This window comes from Neofelis nebulosa, chromosome 8, assembly GCF_028018385.1.
Source record: "Neofelis nebulosa isolate mNeoNeb1 chromosome 8, mNeoNeb1.pri, whole genome shotgun sequence".
NCBI classification, from domain to species: domain Eukaryota; kingdom Metazoa; phylum Chordata; class Mammalia; order Carnivora; family Felidae; genus Neofelis; species Neofelis nebulosa.
In genome coordinates, this window is record NC_080789.1 from 96,790,282 (window position 1) to 96,809,035 (window position 18,754).

Below are 18,754 nucleotides of genomic sequence, written 5' to 3' on the forward strand. Positions count from 1 at the left end.
GAATTAGTAACACACGTGTCTCAAACAATCTGGAAACTATTTGCTTTGCTTCAACAGTTGTGTATTTAAAGTGCATATACAATGCACGAAGTCACATTTGTATATGTCGAGTATGTTTTCTTCCAGTTGACATCATGTCACATAGACATTTCTAGTTCAGTCTCTCTCTCTAGTTCACAGTTGTATCTTCAGCCTCTTTCCATGGGATTCTTCCTTTAGCATTTGAGCAGTGTCAGGTTTTCCTGTTTTCTACACACACACACGCACACGCACACACACAAGCACACGCACACACCCGTAGTCCGCATCTTCCCCTCCAACTACTGCTGTTTTTCTGGTTGCATCACAGCCAAGCTTGTCCGAGGGACTGACCAGCTCTGCTATCTCCACGACTCTCCCCTTCGACTGCTGACCTCATCAGGGGAGGATGGTCGGTACCTGGGGACTCTGACTTTCAGCAACATTCAGCAGCAGCACTCACTACCTGCCTCCTTCTAGAACATTCCATGGCTTCAGACGTTCCTCTCCTGGATTTTTTTCCTACCTCTCTGCGCTTCCTCCTCCAACCCTGCCCTATTAAGGCTCCCTAGGCTCACACGAGTCTTTCTCCCCAGTAATCTCATCTCCTCCCGTGGCCTCAATCAGCCTGTCTATGCTAAATCTACTCCAGCCAGGAATTTCTTCTCAACTCCAGAACCTTCCACTATCTCCTAGATACTTCCTCTTGCGTGACATACGGACACCACATGCTTAATGTGTCCAGGGTAAGTCTTTACGACCCACATGGTGTTTCCTAGTCCAGCGAATGCCCAGTTGATCAGGCCAGAAACCTGGGAGTCATGCTTAATTAACTCCTCTCCTTCTCTCATCCAGCATCAGTCACCAAGACTTTCAGACTCTACCTTCTAAATAGCCCTGGCATCATCCCCTGCTGGTTCTGTTCTACTTCAAGTTACCACCTTTGCTCCTGGATGCCAGCCAAGCCAACCGCCCCACATCCATTCTTCACACTTTGTACCTTTGCACTCATCCCAGTCTCTGCTTAAAACGCAGAATGGCTTCTACCTGTCTTTAAAACAACCTTTAGAACCACGAACATGATCTGCAAGGCCCTATAATCTACTGAAGAAATAATAAGTGACTCAATGAATAGTCGTAGAGTCACAGTACATTCCTTTATATTTACATTCTCCAGGTTTATGTAGCAAGTCCCATACTGTGGGTGGCTTGGGCATTTCCAGGTTTTATACTTATAAATAGGATTGCTAAGGGTATCTTTTCTTTCCCCCCACTGGACTGCATCCTTGGGATATTTTCTTTCTTTTCTTTTTTTTTTGAGAAGAGAGAAAGAGAGAGAGAGAGTGTGAGTAGGGAAAGGGCAGAGAGAGAGAGACAGAGAGGGAGACGCAGAATCCGAAGCAGGCTCCAGGCTCTGAGCTGTCAGCACAGAGCCCGACACAGGCCTCAAACTCAAAACCGTGAGATCATGACCCAAGTCGAAGTCTGATGACGTCCAACTGACTAAGGAGCCCCTGGGATATTTTCTCAAAATAGTATCATCAGTAAAAGGGTTTTGATCACTCTTTTTCCCCCCACTTTTTATTTAAATCCAAGTCAATTAACATATCGTATAATAATGATTTCAGGAATAGAACTTGGTGATTCATCACTTACATTATAACATCCAGTGCTCATCCCAAAAAGTACCCTCCTTAATGCCCATCCCCCCCCTCCACCCAATACCCCATCAGTAACCCTCAGTTTGTTCTCTGTATTTAAGAGTCTTTGGGGGCACCTGGGTGGCTCAGTCAGTTAAGAGTCCGACTTTGGCTCAGGTCATGATCTTGTGGTTCATGAGTCTGAGCCCAGCATAGGGCTCTGTGCTGACAGCTCAGAGCCTGGAGCCTGCTTCAGATTCTGTCTCCCTCGCTCTCTGCCCCTCCCCTGCTCATGATCTGTCTCTCTCAAAAATAAAAATAAACATTAAAAAAAAAAGTCTCTTATGGTTTGCCGCCCTCTCTGTTTTTATCTTATTTTTTTTTCTTCCCTTCTCTTATGTTCATCTGTTTTGTTTCTTAAATTCCACAGATGAGTGAAATCATATGATATTTGTCTTCCTCTGACTGACCTATTTTGAGTTTGATCACTCTTAAAGTTCTTAGACACTACTTGTTCTCCAGAAGGCTGGGACCCTTGCACGATGTCATCTACTGTGCTACCCACAGCCCGTCCCCCCGGGGCTTTGCATCACTTAACTTCTCAAGTTCGGTAGATTTAAAGCAGAATTTTAACATTCTTAAAATGTGCACTTTTCAGGGGATGATTTACTATGTACATATCCTCATGTGAAGATTATCTGAAGTAACACATTCTTAAATTTGCAAACTGTTCTCTTTTCTCTTTCTCTTCTGTTTTTATTCAGAGATTTTGGTTTCCTTTTGACCAATTCTTAAAACACAAAGGGGGCAAGGCTGGGAGGGATGCTTTTCAGATTTGTCATCAAATTCTCTCTGCTGGGTCCTCTCGGCCTCCGGTAGATGTTCAGGATGAAGTCCACGGCCTCAGTTCATTCAGTCTCGGTGTGTGTTCAGCAGGGAGAACGCCAAGGCTGGTGCTGGCCTATTGAGGTCCCACTGGAGGCCACGATAGGCCCCTCCCATCAGGGCACAGCTTTGCTTTTGAACTCTGTTCGACCTTATTTTCTGAAAATTCCATTCAATCCATTTTTGTAGGCTGATTAAAGTACAGGCCTTTGTATTTAGTACAGAGTGATTTCTGTAACCATAACCATAAGCTAGTCTTTTACTTAGGAACCAATATTTGAGAGTTAGCTTGGTATCTGTGTCTCAAGACACAGAGATCCCAAGAAAAAGGGTGCAGGTTGTGGGAAAACGTGAACACTGCATTTAAGGCAAGAATAAATCAGTTAGAAAAGAGATATAGTGAGACAACTGCCTTTAGCGGATGCAGAACACAGAGGGGTATTACAGATAAACCAAAAACTAAGCATGTGAGAAAATACGAATATTGTAAAACGAGTAGGTGCTTTGTTACAGGACGTGTGGTCTGTTTTACAGGTGATAATGCCATGCTGTCTGGCACAGGGATCGGTCATCACTACCACTTTACAAATGGGACAAGGGAAGAGCTAAGAAATTAAAAGACTTTTCTGTAACTGGCTTCTTAACCATTTCTCTGATGTGTAGATGCTTTTTTTTCCCCTGCTCTGTTCACAGACACAAGGAGTATAGCCACCTCTCGGTGTCTCAGTCAAGGGTCACGCTTCCTGCAACTCCCACACTTCGGGACCATAATTCCCCTCCGTGACCAATACCCTCAGTTTCTGCAACTTGATTCTAAAATAGCCAGCTGACCCAACCATTCAACCCAGCAAATGCACCTACGGTTGCTTAACAGAAATGAATAAGCAAGTCGGTCCGAGGAGGAACGTTATGAAGATACAGATCAGTATTTTTCGTTTAACCTTGAAAGGGAATTTTACTATATTTGGAGGTCACAAGCGAAGCGTATTTCCCCAAACAAAGGTTCTGGTGCATTGGAGAGGGAAGAAATAATTTGCCACATCACATTCTGGTACACTGGAAGACTAATTTGCTTTGTAAATCCACCATACGTTTTTTGCTGAATTGAATTGAAGGAGCTTTGAAAAGATGCTTATTTTCCATTTTTTAGCATCAGTAGAGAGTTTAACATGAATTGAACTGAAAATATCTTGTGGCTTTCGTGGCTGTTGTTCTTATAAATAATGTGTACGTAAATCTATTCCATCTTGATGTCTAACGGTGGATAACTCTAAAAGAGTTAATATCAATGTTAATTTCTCTGTTCCTTATTCTCAAGTCTCAAAGAGGTCAAATAGTCAAATATCCCTTTGAATTTAAATCATCCCAGACCATTTAAGGCAGTTACTATCTAGTAGCTCAAAGAGTAGGTAAGATTATCCCGTACAGGTAAAATTTTTATAAAGTTAAGATTCCTCTGCATTTTTTCCTTAGTTTTGCAAATGTTATAAATTCACATCTTGTGTCCCCTACCTGGGAGAATATTCCAAAGAAAACATCCCATGTATCTTCAGCCTTACCATCTTCTGTTTGGAGATAATATGTTATTTAAAGCACATTCTAAATGTTCCCCGCTTTATTCTAGAGGTTGAACATGGAGAACTCTTGTCCTGGAAATGGACAAGACAGGTGTAGTTTGTGAAACGGGTCAAAGAATGTAGAGTTCAGAGAGGCTACCGTATTTGGACCTACGATATATTAATATTTCAGGTCATTAAAATTCATTGGACACTGTTCCCTCCTCTCTACATTTGAAATGGGTTGTGTTGGGGAATGTTATGTCCATATACAGACCGCATAATTCTGGGTGGGGCCAGGCAGGAAATAAGGTTGGGAGGAAGCTATAAACATCCAATTCACGGTGACGGGGCAACCAGATACTTTTGCTTATTCCAGCGGCTCCATGACTAGTGAGAAGCTGCTGCTGATTCATCTGAGGCAGCAAAAAACATTCAAAGAAAGACAGAAAAAAACTGACCGAAGTATCAGTTTTACAAGACATATAGGTTGAAGGGGATCAAAGTATTTATTCATTGCCTGTAGGGTAGGAGGTTGTACTATGTCATAGAAGCTTAATATTGTTTCCTGGTTGAGGTTGGGCCTAACTGTTAAGAGCCGAAGGGGGCTTTGGATCCATATGGTAGAAATCCCATTTTATGGATGAGGAAAATAGGGGCCAAAGAAGTACTGTGACCTGCGGACGAGCCACGTATAGAACGTGGGCCTCCAGACATCTACTATATCAAATGCTAAACCAGAAAGCCCATGTCAGAAGAAGCAGTGGCAAATGCTACATGGGAACACTGAAGAAGATTTTCTATTTACACCTTGTCCCTACCCGAGGAGAATCCGAGTAGGTAGATCATGCCTCACTACCCTGCTACGCGGCCACTCCACGCGAACGTCTCCTGAACTCTTTCGCAGCTCGTTTCCAAACCCTCTGACAATATCCCTCTTTTTGTGGTCAGTTTTCTTGCAGCCCCTCCTGGCAGGTATCACCTTGAAATTCTGTCCACGGCTTTCTGGTCGATGCCTTAATTAAATTACCTGCAGTATATATTTCTCTTTACCCCCAGCTCAACACAATAGGGGTAATGCTCACGTCTACTATTCCCAGCTCTGGCCTGGCTCCGGTCTCAGATTTCCAGCAGCAGAACAGGATGAATCTTTTTGGATACCGTGGCATTGCCGGGCCAAAATGAATCTTACTGCTTCCTGCAGATGAGCCCCTCTTCTTAGCTAACCATTCCGTGCCTGAAGTACTGTTATTTTATTCTCATCGATCTAGTTCTGGATTTCAATGTCTCCAATTAGGACTGTAGCTATAGCATCCTAACTGGTTTTCCTGTTTTTAGTGACCAAATGAGTCTGCCCTATGCACTGACAGCCAAGGTCTGCTCCAAAGGGAGGGCTCCAGTTCTGTTATTGATTAAAACTCGTCAGTGGTTTCCCACGCCCTGCCAAATAAAATCCGAGCTTCTTAACGCGGGCTTTAAGGGACTCACGTGTTGGGTCATCATTCGATCAATATTGAGTGCCAACTGGATGCTGCAGACAGGCCAGCTTGACAAGACACAACCCTTACCCAAATGAACTCCCTCCTCTAGTAGAGGGATGCAGAACAGAAAACAATCCTATAAAACATGGTGTGTGTGTGTGTGTGTGTGTGTGTGTGTGTGTGTGTGTGTGTGTGTCAGGAGCCATGACAGAATTAGGGTATGCTCTGCGACATAAGAGGAACAGCACCTAGCCCAGACTGAGGTGGGAAGAGGTGGAGGAAAAGGAAGGCAGGCAGGGCACAATCAGGGAAGCAGGGATGTGAAGCAGCAGGGAAAGCTTTCCCGGAGAAGGTCAGCAGAACTTCTAATAGGAAAAGGCATTCGGCCAAGTGGGGAAGGGGTGATGAGTGACGATGAACACTGTTTCAGGCAGGATGGAATCTGTGTGGCCTTATGTCTGAACCCCATCGGCACATGAACTGGCCTACGGCTCCTCCTTAACACCTTTCCTTACCTCTACCTTAGGTTCCTTTCCAAGCTTTCAAAGTCCCGGCTCCATTACCATACCCTTGAGCTGCATTTGACAATCCAGCCAGAAATTGCCTCTGCGATGCCTGAACCTCCTTAGCCCGCACTTCTGTAACTCTAGCATGGAGGTGCTCAGAGAATACCCATGGAATGAATTTCTACTGCCACCTACCTGGGGTCTAAGCACCTCAGGCCCAGCGAGTGCACTGGCTTTATCCGGTCTCCTACCTCCCGCCTCTTCCATTCATCAGATGGGCTACTTCACGTCATCCAGAAACATTAAGATAGTGCTGCCCCAGTTACCTGGAATGTTCTTCTCTCCCCACCTTGTCCGTTCTATCCATCCTTCGTGTTCCAAATCAACTCCCTTCCTTCTCTCCTAAGCCCCATCCTGCTCTGCCCTTTCCTTTCTCCAGCTTCCTTTTGCCTCTAGGTTCAATGCAATCCTATCCAGCAGGACAGTGGGAGCCTGTCTATATTCCACATGGCCCACTCTGGCAAAGACCTGACAAAATGGCAGGGGACTACTGGTAGGCTTTTGCCTATCCTGGCTTCCAGTTTTGAGCAGAGAGAACCCACTTTCTAAGTAAAGCGGAGAGAGATCTCTAGGGAGAAAAAGAAATCAGCAACGAAAAGGAGTACCTGAGATATGATGGTTGGGGGGGATTTACAGACTCAGGGAGTCTTAGCCCTGGCTAAGGGCTAAGTCAAATCCAGTCAAAACATATCACTGTGTTTTCCCTCGTTTGCCTGACACGAGTGGTTTTTCTGGAACACACTAAAGAGTTAAAAGTTCTTTTCCTCCAGAGAGGTAGCTTTGCTCCTTTGAGTATACCTTTGAGGTTCCACTGGAACAGAAAAGGTAAGTATTTTTGCATTAAAAGGGACTATTTAGGGGTGCCTGGGTGGCTCAGTCGATTGGGCATCCGGCCTCGGCTCCGGTCATGATCTCGTGGTCCGTGGGTTCAAGCCCTGCGTTGGGTTCTGTGCTGACAGCTCAGAGCCTGGAGCCTGCTTCAGATTCTGTGTCCCCCACCCCCCTCCCCTGCTCACGCTCCGTCTCTCTCTCTCTCAAAAATAAATAAATATTAAGAAAAAGGGGACTATTTAGTTTCCTTTTAGGCTAGCTTTATTTATTTATATAGTTGTTTTAGTTTTCTTACCCTGAGACTACAGAAAGAATCAATGATTTGAGACAAAACGTTTCAGGTATGGCTGGGTCCATTCCTTTATAAAACGTTAAAAATGATCTGTTTTTCAGAGATGTGAACTTTCGAGTTTCAATAACTTCTATACTTCTCAGGGAAACTTCCCTTTATCATTTCCTCATATAAACGGTTTGCAGCGATTGGGAAAAGCGGGGGAGATACTGTTCTATATCCTTACCTCACGCCCTGTGATGGGGATGTTTCCTCACGACAGTTAGTTTACTAACTTCTGGCAGGCCTCCAGGAGTAAGTAAGGGTTAACTATGGAGTAAATAAGGGAACTATGCCAAGACCTTACACAGGATCTCTGCCCTTTGTCAAGACAAAGAGAGTCTCCACCAGACAAGGTATATCAAAGTTGGCCACAAAGAGGCTTGAGACAAGGAGTGCCTGTTGGTACCTGAATAACCAGCCCCTCAAAAGGCAAAAGTTCCCCATTTCACATACGGGGTTCCCAAATAACTATCTCCTAAGTATCCATAAAGTTTAAGAAGTGAAATTGGAAGGTTCATTTGAAGTCTTACACCTATGTCAGAAATACATTTTGTAGGTACAAACGCTCTTTGCTGAATCAAATCTTCCTATGCAGTCTTCGGAGCCCTTATGTTGACAAAACTGCCCGGTTAGAGGAGCCTGGGAAATCTTCCACTTGCCTTTTTCAGGATTTCTATAAGCTACAGGATGCCATACTTCAAAAAATTCAGTACTCTTGGGGCACCAGGGTGGCTCAGTCGGTTAAGCGTCCGACTCTCGATTTCAAGCTCAGGTCACGGTCTCACGGTTTGTGGGTTCGAGCCCCGCATCGGGCTCTGAGCTGACAGTGCAGAGCCCGCTTGAGATTCTCTCTCTCTGCCCCTCCCTTGCTTGCGCTCGCGCGCACTCTCTCTCTGTCCCTCTCTCAAGATAAAGAAATAAGCTTAAAAAAAAAAAAATCAGTACTTCCAAAGGAAATCACCCAAAGCCCTTTATTTCTACACTTGCCGTGGCTCCTAGGACCTCCATCTCTTCCCATCCTTATCTTCTGTTTCCCTCACGTCTTCTTCCCTTTCTAGTCCATCTACCTGAGCAAGGGCTCATGCCCCTTCTTCCTGTGTCTTTGGTTTTAACTGAGCAGTTCACCACCTACACTCACTCTCAAGCATCACTTTCAAAAGTTTCCAGAATCAGGAGCAAGGCAGAGTCAAAGGGCCGGAATGCATTTTCTCCTTGATTTGGTGGCACAACTCGACCCCTTAAGCTCCTTAAGGGCCCTGTGGGTCCTTCTCCCGACCTTCAAAGTTTCCCCTCGATCTGGAAATTCTTCCTCTTTTCCCCTCCAGTGGACTTAGTCAGCAAAATCTTTCCTCTATGAAGCTAGGTCACGGTCTTTGTGCTCACGGTGACCTACCGTGGGGATTTCTTGGGCGTGATGGGTGGTGGCAAAGACCAAGCAATGACTAACAGATTTTCCAAGCCGAACACGTGTCAGGAGTCCAGACTCTCACCTGAATGAGGAGATCGATAGCGAAAGTCCTCTTTGGTCAGCAGCAGGAGCGCTTTGCCGTTCATTTCAAACGTGTTGCTGTCAATTGGCCTTAAAGAAAATTCGTTTTCAGCCCACTTGAGCCACTGGGCTACGTCATCCCTGCTCCAGTAAATTGGCTGCAAGCCTGTTGGAGAGAGAGCGAGGCAGAAAGAGAGAGAGAGAGAGGGAGGAAAAAAAAAAAAAAGGTCTTGTCAGTTAGACAGTTGGAATAAAGGAAAAGCTTTCTGAATGGTTAATAAAATGGAGTCTCCAGGTCTGAAGAGCTCTTATGTTCAACTCTGAATCCCAAGGCAAAGCTCAAGATTTGTAAGTGCCCAAGTGTGGTATTGGATGAACTATTTATTCAGAGGCAACATGAGAAGAACGATCCTTTTTTAGTCTTTGATGGACCCTAGGCCTTGTTGGCCTGCCCTTCCCTGCCCAGCTCCAGGGGCTGCCTTGATTCAGGTATGCCCCAAAGCTGAAGCTCCACGGTGGCCTGAAACACCCAAGGAACTCAGAGTCATGACAAATGCCAATGTGCTTCGGAGGGGACCTTAGAATTAGAGCTGATCTGATTGCCACCCAGTGTCCTTCTGTTTTTTTTTATTAAAAAAAATTTTTTTTTAACGTTTATTTATTTTTGAGACAGAGAGAGACAGAGCGTGAGCCAGGGAGGGGCAGAGAGAGGGAGACACAGAATCGGAAACAGGCTCCAGGCTCTGAGCTGTCAGCCCAGAGCCCGACGCGGGGCTCGAACTCACGGACCGCGAGATCATGACCTGAGCCTAAGTCGGACGCTTAACCGACCGAGCCACCCAGGCGCCCCCTCAGTGTCCTTTTGAAGTGAGAACGTTCCAGAGTTGGGCCTGACCTTTGAGAGCTGCCAAATAATAAAGTGTTCCCTGAAATTTCTTCCAGGAAGAGCAATTCACTCAGCCTCTGGGAAACTATCAGGCTAGCCTCTGGGAATGAGAGGGCAAAGCAAGGATAAAAGGTCTTTTGCCTTTTTATTCTACTTTTTGATGTTAGAACTTTCTGCCGGGGGTGGTATTGGACTCTGAGTGGGACCAGAAGTGGGCCAAAGGGAGGGCTGTAGCTTAGGTGGAGAGGAGAACTCAGGCTGGGCTTTTCTGGAAGTCTGACTGTGAATCTATATTTTTATTTTATTTTGCTGTTGTGGGACATCTTTGGCATATAATTCAAGTGGTTTAGAACAGTGGTTCTCAAAGTGTGATCTGGGGACCCCTCAGGGTTCCCAAGCACTTTTCAGAGTGTAAATGAAGTCAAACCTCTTTTCATAGCAATATTAAGAGGTTATCTACCTTTTTCAGCCTCATTCGTTCATGAGTATACAGTGGGATTTTCTAGAAGCTACACAACGTGTGATATTGCAGCAGGCGTGAGAATCCAGCCATCTTCTATGAAGCCAGACATTAGAGACTTGCAAAAATGTAAGACAATGCCACTTCTCTCACTACTTTCTGGAAGATATATTCATAAATATATATTTATGCTAACATCAGCTTAGCTTATTACTTTTCAGTAAGTTAAGTGTTTTTGAAATTCTCAGTTTTAGTTTCCAATATGGTAAATATAGACAGGATCCACATGAGCGAAGCTCTTTGGGGTCTTCAATAATTCTTAACAACTGAAAGCAGTCCTGAGACCAAAATGAGAACTGAGGGGCTGGAAGGAGCTACGTGCCCAACAGAGCTTCATTCTCCAAAACTGCACCGTGTGAATTAATGGTTCAAATACAATGGAGTCAGGGTTTGCCAAGAAGAGCTTCAGTCTCTCCAGGAAGTTACTTAAACTTCCTAAGGAGACTCCATGAGTGTGCTCGAAAAGGGCCCTTCAGTTTGATCCTGGAAAGAGTCACCTTTTCATCCTTCAATCAAGCATAACAAAGAACTGTCTGGTCTACTTGTGTATGCTGTTTCTCCTCCCTCGTGGATCAGGGAAGGAATAGCTCGGTTCCCTTGGAGAAGGTCCAGAGCCTCTGGGCATGACTATTGGCTCCGTCTTCCAGGTGGCTCCTTTGCAAAGTCTAGTTCTGAAGAATGGTAGCTGGCTTCCTTGAACTCTGGGGAAGTCCTTTCTCAAGGAGTCTCTCGTGTAGGACACCAAGAAAGAAGTATGGGCATTGGCAGAATTAGAGATGAGCATCCAAGAGCTTTTTTTCCCTTGGGTTTTAAGTTTTACAATTTTACGTGGCAAAAGAAAGTGGCATCATGAAATCATAATGTGTAGTATGGGGCGCCTGGGTGGCTCAGTCGGTGAAGAGTCCAACTTCGGCCCAGGTCATGATCTCCCGGCTGGTGGGTTCGAGCCCCGCGTTGGGCTCTGCGCTGACAGCTCAGAGCCTGGAGCCTGCTTCCGATTCTGCGTCTCCCTCTCTTGCTCTGCCCCTCCCCTGTTCATGCTGTCTCTCTCTCAAGAATAAATAAAAAAAAAAAATAAAAAAAAATAATGTATAGTATGCTACTGCTCTATGATCCTGAGAATAAAACACAGCCACTAAAGAATTTAAGGTTTTGTTTTTGGCTCTTAACTCTACCCAGAAGTAATGCCTATCAAAAACAGTCCTTGGATACAGAAGGTGCCCCCCCCCCTCCCGTCTTTCCAACGACCTTGACAAAACACATATCTGGAATCACAGTGAAATGGCAGTGGGCGTGAGGACGGCTTAGCAAAATCTCAACTTTTGAACCGGTAAAAAAACCTTAATGTTTACTTCCTATTGTCAGCGGTGTCGCCTTTGAACAGAAACAGCACAGCGATCAGTCATCTGTTATTGGGAATTTTTCCCCTTCCTCTCTTTCACAGGAGCAGCACGGGCACAGCCAGGCCCGGCGGGGGGCGGGGGGGGGGTGCAAATAGGGGGCTCCAGTCAAGCTTGGCCTAGGAAAGAGCCTGGCGGTAGATGGGCCACGGAGCAGAAGACAGTCAGAAACAGGAAAAACGATGCGGTAGCTTATTGGAAGTGCGCGCGCCAAGGCAAATACAGAACCGAATCCCACTGGGGAGGGGAAATGAGAGTGAAATGCTGAAGTGTCTGCAGAGGAGTCACTGAACCGGAGGGAGGTGGGGGGAATGGGGGTGGGGGGACACAAGTAGTAATTTGAGGTTCTTTATATTCTATGGAAGAAAATACTCATGAGTAATCTTTTCCCTAAATACAAGAGGAGTCACACACTCCAACCAGCCCTGCTGGTGAAAGGCAACAGTTTCTCTTTTCACTTCCCATTAATCTCTCCCACAGCCCCGGTCCCCCAAAGCAAGCACAGTTACCGCGGAAACCCCCTCGTGGGGAACCGGCATGAAGGCCCTGGGCTGTGTGCAAAAGGGACCCATCAGGTCACTGTCAGTCCAGGGAATACCAGGCGATCCTAGCAGTTTTACAGAAGTGACTCTGACAGACCCAGCTACCTGCTTGAGGCCCCCGAGGAAACCGGTCAGGGTGTAAGGACAAGGTGGACACATAGACCAAGCTGGAAAGAGGCTTGATAAACTTCGGTGTTCAAAGTCAAGTCCTACTGCTTTTTCTTTTTTCATTCTCTAGAATAACTTGGAAAAAAGAAGCCCCCTTTCCTCCAACCTAACAGCCCTACGGCGGTTACAGCCCTACGAGTTACAGTGTCTAAATGGAATAGAGCCTTGGACCCAGAGGCAACTCTGTCTAATCAGGACCATTTAATTTACTTAACAGTCATCTATTAGGCATGTCTATCATCTCGCACTATTGTAAGCACTTTGTAAATATTAGCTCATTTAATTGCATGCTTACAGCAAAACCATGACATAGGGGTTCAGATCGGGGAACTCGGGCTCAGTGCACTTAAGGGATGTGCCCAAGGTCCTACGGCCATGGAAACAAGAGGGGCCGAGAGGGGCAGATTTGAACCCAGGTAGTCTGGCTTCAGGGTGTGTGTTCTTATCCATCACAGTACACTTACACATGCAGTTCCCACCCAGAGTCAGAATTCGGATTGATTTTCAGCGTCTATTAGGGATGCAGAAAAGACTGGGTGAATTGAATCCTCCCCATCCAAGACTTTGATCGTTGGAGGCTTTCTCAAGTTATCAACAGACTAAAAATAGAGCCAAAAAATCTGTATATCCTTGGAGAAGTAGATTTATAAATGGGAAGAGGAGGGAGGTGTAGGTGGCGCTCCGCTTTGAACACATCCAGGAATAAAGTGCCGCCCTCGCTGGCTACTTGCCCGCGGGCACTCAATGCTCATAGGCACTGGTCTTGAGACGTCATGTGGCTCACAGCTGCTAATGTAACAGAAGCCGTATGGGCGAGATGAGGGAGAACGTATAACGCAGAACCGGCCTCACAGCTATCTCTTGCAACTTTAACTCAACAAAATCGAATAATATAGCAGTTAATGATGAGTGAAAGGAAGAGAGACCATTTTTCTGCGCCTATGTTCTACTACTCCCCGTGCACATAATAAGCCTACTAAGACCTGCATTAAAAAAAAAAGTTGGATTTATTTTTGAGAGAGAGAGTGTGAGCAGGGAAGGGGCGGGGAGAGAGGGGGACGGAGGATCCAAAGAGGGCTCTACGCTGACAGCAGCGAGCCTGATGCGGGGCTTGAACTCACAAACCGTGAGATGATGACCTGAGCAAAGTCGGACGCTCAACCGACTGAGCCACCCAGGCGCCCCAAGACCTGCCATTTTTAAAAAAAATTTTTTTTAATGTTTATTTATTTTTGAGACAGAGAGAGACAGAACATGAATGGGGGAGGGGCAGAGAGAGGGAGACACAGAATCGGAAGCAGGCTGCAGGCTCTGAGCCATCAGCCCAGAGCCCGACGCGGGGCTCGAACTCACGAACCGTGAGCTCATGACCTGAGCTGAAGTCGGACGCTCAACCGACTGAGCCACCCAGGCGCCCCAAGACCTGCCATTTTTAACGTCAATTCACTTCAGAGTATATTTGAGAAGCATTTTATACAGAAGAGATGAACCGCTATTATTAAGAAAATTCCTAAGCATTCCACTGCAGTTTTTTTTCCCCAAGTGGGTCAAGTGAAGTTCATGGTGTCGTACCCTTCAACGCCCTGAATTTCCTTCTAATATTTCTTCGAGTCCACGTTCAAGGGGGCAGCAACTTTCACCAGCACATTGTTAAGCCTCATTTCAAGGTCTCTCAGCTAATGTTTAAATGAACGATGAAAAGTGGGCTAGGAGTCAGGAGCCCGGATTTTACCACCAGAACTGCCATTAGCTAACAGGTGATTTGGGGCATTTTCTCCCGGGCTCGACAACTTCATTCTGTAATGAGGCGCCTAGACGATGGGGTCTCTATTCCTTTCCGGGTTGCACACTGGGAACATAGTCCCGCTTCATCTGAATCCTAAAAACCCAATCATATAAACAGCCAGGACCTTTTTACCACCAAACTACCGCCTGTTCACAACGATGACCCCAAGATTTTGTAACTTCCTGAATGACCTTCTGGGTCTTGGAAAACAGATTACATTATTTTAAATAGAGGGCAGTGCCTAAGAGTGTTTTATCATATTCCAATTCTTGGAAAAGCTATAAGCCGGCCAAGGCAATAATACACATAACATTCTGACAAGGTGCTTTCACATGTATGACCTCATGTAATTCTCACAAAAGCTCTGTGAAATCCGTCTTGCTCCCATTTCAGTTTTAACAGATGAGGAGGAGAACAGGGGGCTCGGAGTCAGGAGATGATTGTACCGGCTCGAACAATACTCAGTTCAGGCTCTGGTGCTACAAAATACAGTCATCAAAAACATCCTTTGTCCCAACCTTGCCGTGTACATGGGATTTTGATACAGACGCTATGGCTTATGAGATAGACTGGTAAGAGAGAAGACGACACCCCAGAGATGATCTAGTCCAACTCCCACCCATCTCATTCACGGGGAAACTGAAGCTGGGAAAAGTTAAGAGGCTGCCCCGCGAGCAAGCCGCCCCACGTTCCCTGCTTCCAGCATCTCATGCTGTGTCGTAACTCGATTCAATGACACAGAACAATTCTGTAAACCCCTGACATGAATGAGGAAAATGATCACTTCCTTGCTTAGTCATCCTGACTTCAGATTAAACGTCCTTAATTGGTCCAAACGTAATTTCTCAATTGCAGTTTTTAGACCCTCCCCAACCCACCTGCCTCCTCCAGAGATCATATTTAGCTCCCATGCCTAAACATCATACCAGGAGCAGGGCCAGAACTTTCTTCCTCTGGACAATAGACTTCTATTGTTCATAGTCGCTAAGTTATTGGGCATTTAGACTGAATATTTTCTGCAAAGATTCTTATTCTCATTTTATAGATGAGCAAAAAATGTAGCACGCATAATGGGACATGGTGGCACTTGGATCCAAACCCAGGTGGTCTGGTTCCACAGTTCCCAACTCTGTTTTTTTATTTCAGTTTTATTCATTTATCTTGAGGGAGAGAGAAAACACGAGTGGAGGAGGGGCAGAGAGAAGAGAGAGAATCCCAAGCAGGCTCCGCACTGTCAGCACAAAGCCTGATGCGAGGCTCGAACCCAGGAACCCATGAGATCATGGCCTGAGCCGAACTCAGACGCTCAAGAGGCTGAGGCACCGGGCGCCCCCAACAGTCCCAACTCTTAAAACCCTGCCATACTGCTTCTCGAGAACCTCATAATGACAGCAAATACTTACAAGAACTTACTGTGTCCCAGGTACTGTCCCCAGTGCTCTCTGTACAGAACTCATATAATCCCCACAACAATACTGTATGACAGAAACCATCACCATCCCTCCTTAGAGAAGAAAACTGGAGCACAGGGAAGTTAAGTGACCCGGCCAAAGTCACACAGCTAGGATAACGGACAAGCCAGCCGGCTTGGCCCAAAGTCTGTATTATTAACCACCTATACGTCTCTGTCTAGGCTTATTTGGTGTTTTGGCAGAACATCAAATTAAATTCGTGACCGAAAAAAGAGAGGGAGAAGGGCGTCAATGGCCGTATGAATCGTCACAGTGGATACGCACGCAGGCACCGAGCGCCAGCACTGAAACTATTCCCCAGCTGTGTGACCTCAGGCAAGTTACTCGACCTCTCTGTGTCTCACTTGACTCAAATGAAAAAAAGGGGACAGTCTGCAAGCTGTGAGTACCAGTGGATCACAGACGATGTGCTCATCAAATGTGAAGATGCCATAAAGCTAGTATACAGTAAGATTATGTAAGTGGTAACAATAAAACACGCAGAGGACAGTATGTGGAACGTAGCAAGCATTTAATAAGTATTAGCTACTGTTACTACGGTTACCATTTTCAGTTGCCCTACCCTGCACACACAGAGCTGGTGTTTGGAACCCAACTGGAGGAATGTACTTGAATCAATATTAGATTTCATCTTGTTATTTTTTTTGCCATCATTCCCAGCCTGCTGCAGTCTTTCCGGATTTGGTTCTATTTCTAGTAACAACCATGCTTTACAGCTTCATGTCTTCTGTGGCTTTGATAAGCATCTGTCACCGCAACAGGCTCCTGACAAAATGCGGATTAGGTGAGGGCTGAGGTGGGAGCACTCTGGTGACGTAACAGTCACCTCCTTCCGGATGGATGCTGATCCAGTTATCAGCTCCTTTGGGGTGCAAGGGTTCAATGATCAGTCCATTTAAATACTCTGGTAGCCGGACTATAGTTTTCAAGCTCAGCCAAAACGGCACCCGTCTAAAATTCAACGAAATGCTTTCTTCGTGTCCATGAATAAGTAACCACGACCTTATCGAAGAGGATAGAGGAAGCAGAGAAGGAGCAAATGCTGGGCTCTGAAGGGACAACTTTTTCCTATGTGCTCACAACATCTGCGTTTCAAACCCTGTCCCGAATTCCACCTGGAGGTTAGATCACGCCAGCTGTTTTTAGTCTGTACGGACACTCTCTTCTCCTTTTCGATTGTGAATATCAGGTAAACGGTGGCTCACAGTCTTTCTTTCAGTCCCTCTTCCATTCCCTACAACCCTCAGGGATCGCTGTCAGTGGCCTAACTCTCACCCTTGTAAGTTCTGTATTCTCATTTGTCATTTGGGCCAAGAGCAGTGAATTTATTTAGAACAACTCAGACTCGTTTTTACATCAATTCTCCCATGAGGCTTTAATTCCCTTATGCCGATGTTTGTACTACCTGTTTCGGTCTGACAACCAGACTCCCTGATGGCAGAGAGGGAAGCAAGAGAGAAGTTGCACGGTTTTCTCTTTGCCACTTGTTCATGTCACTCTATCCAACCGAATCAGCATGCTGATACCATGCTTATTCTTATTTATTTATTTATTTTCAAATTATATTTTAATGTTTTATATTTGAGAGAGAGAGAGAGACAGAGTGCGAGCAGGAGAGGGGCACAGAGATAGAGACAGAATCTGAAGCAGGCTCCAGGCTCCGAGCTGCCAGCACAGAGCCCAACGCGGGGCTCGAACTCACGGACCGTGAGATCATGACCTGAGCCAAAGTCAGACACTTAACCGGTCAAGCCACCCAGGCACCCCAATCAGGTAATTCTTATAAAGAGTATCTATTCATATGAAAGAATGCCAAATAGCATATGTACGTAGGTATGATAATCCCAAGCAATGCACAGAATAACATTACCATGAAATATAAAAACATTAATGGCAACTGTCACTCAGGGGAATTACAGGTGATGCTTACCATCTCCTTTTCTTTTTTAACGTTTATTATTTTAATTTATTTTTGAGAGAGTGTGTGAGCAGGGGAAGGGGCAGAGAGAGAGGGAGGCAGAGAATCGAAAGCAGGCTCTGAACTGTCAGCACGGAGCCCGATGCGGGGCTCAAACTCAGGAACCACGAGATCATGACCTGAGCCACAGTTGGACACTTAACCGACCGAGCCAGCCAGGTGCCTCTCCTTTCTATTTTTTATTTCCCACTTCTCTCTATTCAGCATGCATTACCTTTATATTTTAAAAAGCCCATGTAAAATTTGAGCTCCTCAGAGAATGTCCCCAATACAGCCTCATCAGCTTCCCCAGTTACCCTCCTACCCACTCGTCTCAGCGAGCGCCCTGCGCGATCTGCCTTCGGAAGTTCATTTTCTTTTCTTTTCTTTTCTTTTTTTTTTTTGGAAGTTCATTTTCAAAAGCGCTCTGACTCTTCTGACTTGTGCATGAGCACTGTGGACCGCGGGACCATAGGCACTTCTCCTCTAAACTTCTGAAAGCACAACTGACCATGTCTTTCATCTCTCTTTCCCAATTGTAAGATGATGTATTCTCACCAGTGCGTCCCTGTATCATTTCTACTCTGCCGACCGATGCCTCCTTGTTTGTCAGACCCGAGTCCAAATTTGCAGGGCCCCTCATTGTTCCTTCTAAGAGATGAAGCTGCTAACTGCGAGGAGCGTCTGTTAAGAGTCAAAACGTGCAAGCACGGAGCTGACACAGGTTTCTCAGCGCTTCTCCCGTCACGCCTGGCACACGGCGGTCCCCCCGTGATGCCAGACTGCACCAAGATCCCCGGTCCGCTGCCGGGCCAGCGCTGCAGCCTGTGACTGTCACCCCTCTCCCAGCCAATGCCATGCTCATCGGGTAGGATGCTTCAGATCTGGGTGGTACTTTACTAATACTACATGCTGCTGTGCCCGGATCAGCCCCACAACTGTTCTGTGAGGGAGCTAAGGCTGGTGCAACTGTCCTTGCTGAAGGAACGGAAGCTCAGAGAGGTAAAGGGACTATCCCAAGGTCACAATGCACCTGGGACCAGAACCGCAGCCCCAGGTCAGTCTAGTGAACTTTGGCCGGGTCAAAGGATGCAATGGATATAAAAGTGTCCCTGGTACTCTGAAATGCATGGTGACGACGCAAGGGAATTAGGAGTAATAAACCATGAACTCAACTTCTCATGGCAGGTCTGGTTTAGCTGTGGATCCAGAAGTCTGAGCAG

General features: G+C 45.9%; 1 protein-coding gene across 4 annotated transcripts in view; it reads right to left on the reverse strand.

Annotated features, from left to right (window-relative positions):
* Positions 1-18,754, reverse strand: part of ETV6 (ETS variant transcription factor 6) — a 254,257-nt gene that overhangs the window by 44,819 nt on the left and 190,684 nt on the right. For all 4 annotated transcript variants that reach the window (XM_058743657.1, XM_058743658.1, XM_058743655.1 and 1 more), the window contains one exon: positions 8,802-8,966. In XM_058743657.1, the coding sequence (XP_058599640.1) occupies positions 8,802-8,966 (165 nt within the window). The remainder of the gene's footprint in view (positions 1-8,801; positions 8,967-18,754) is intronic.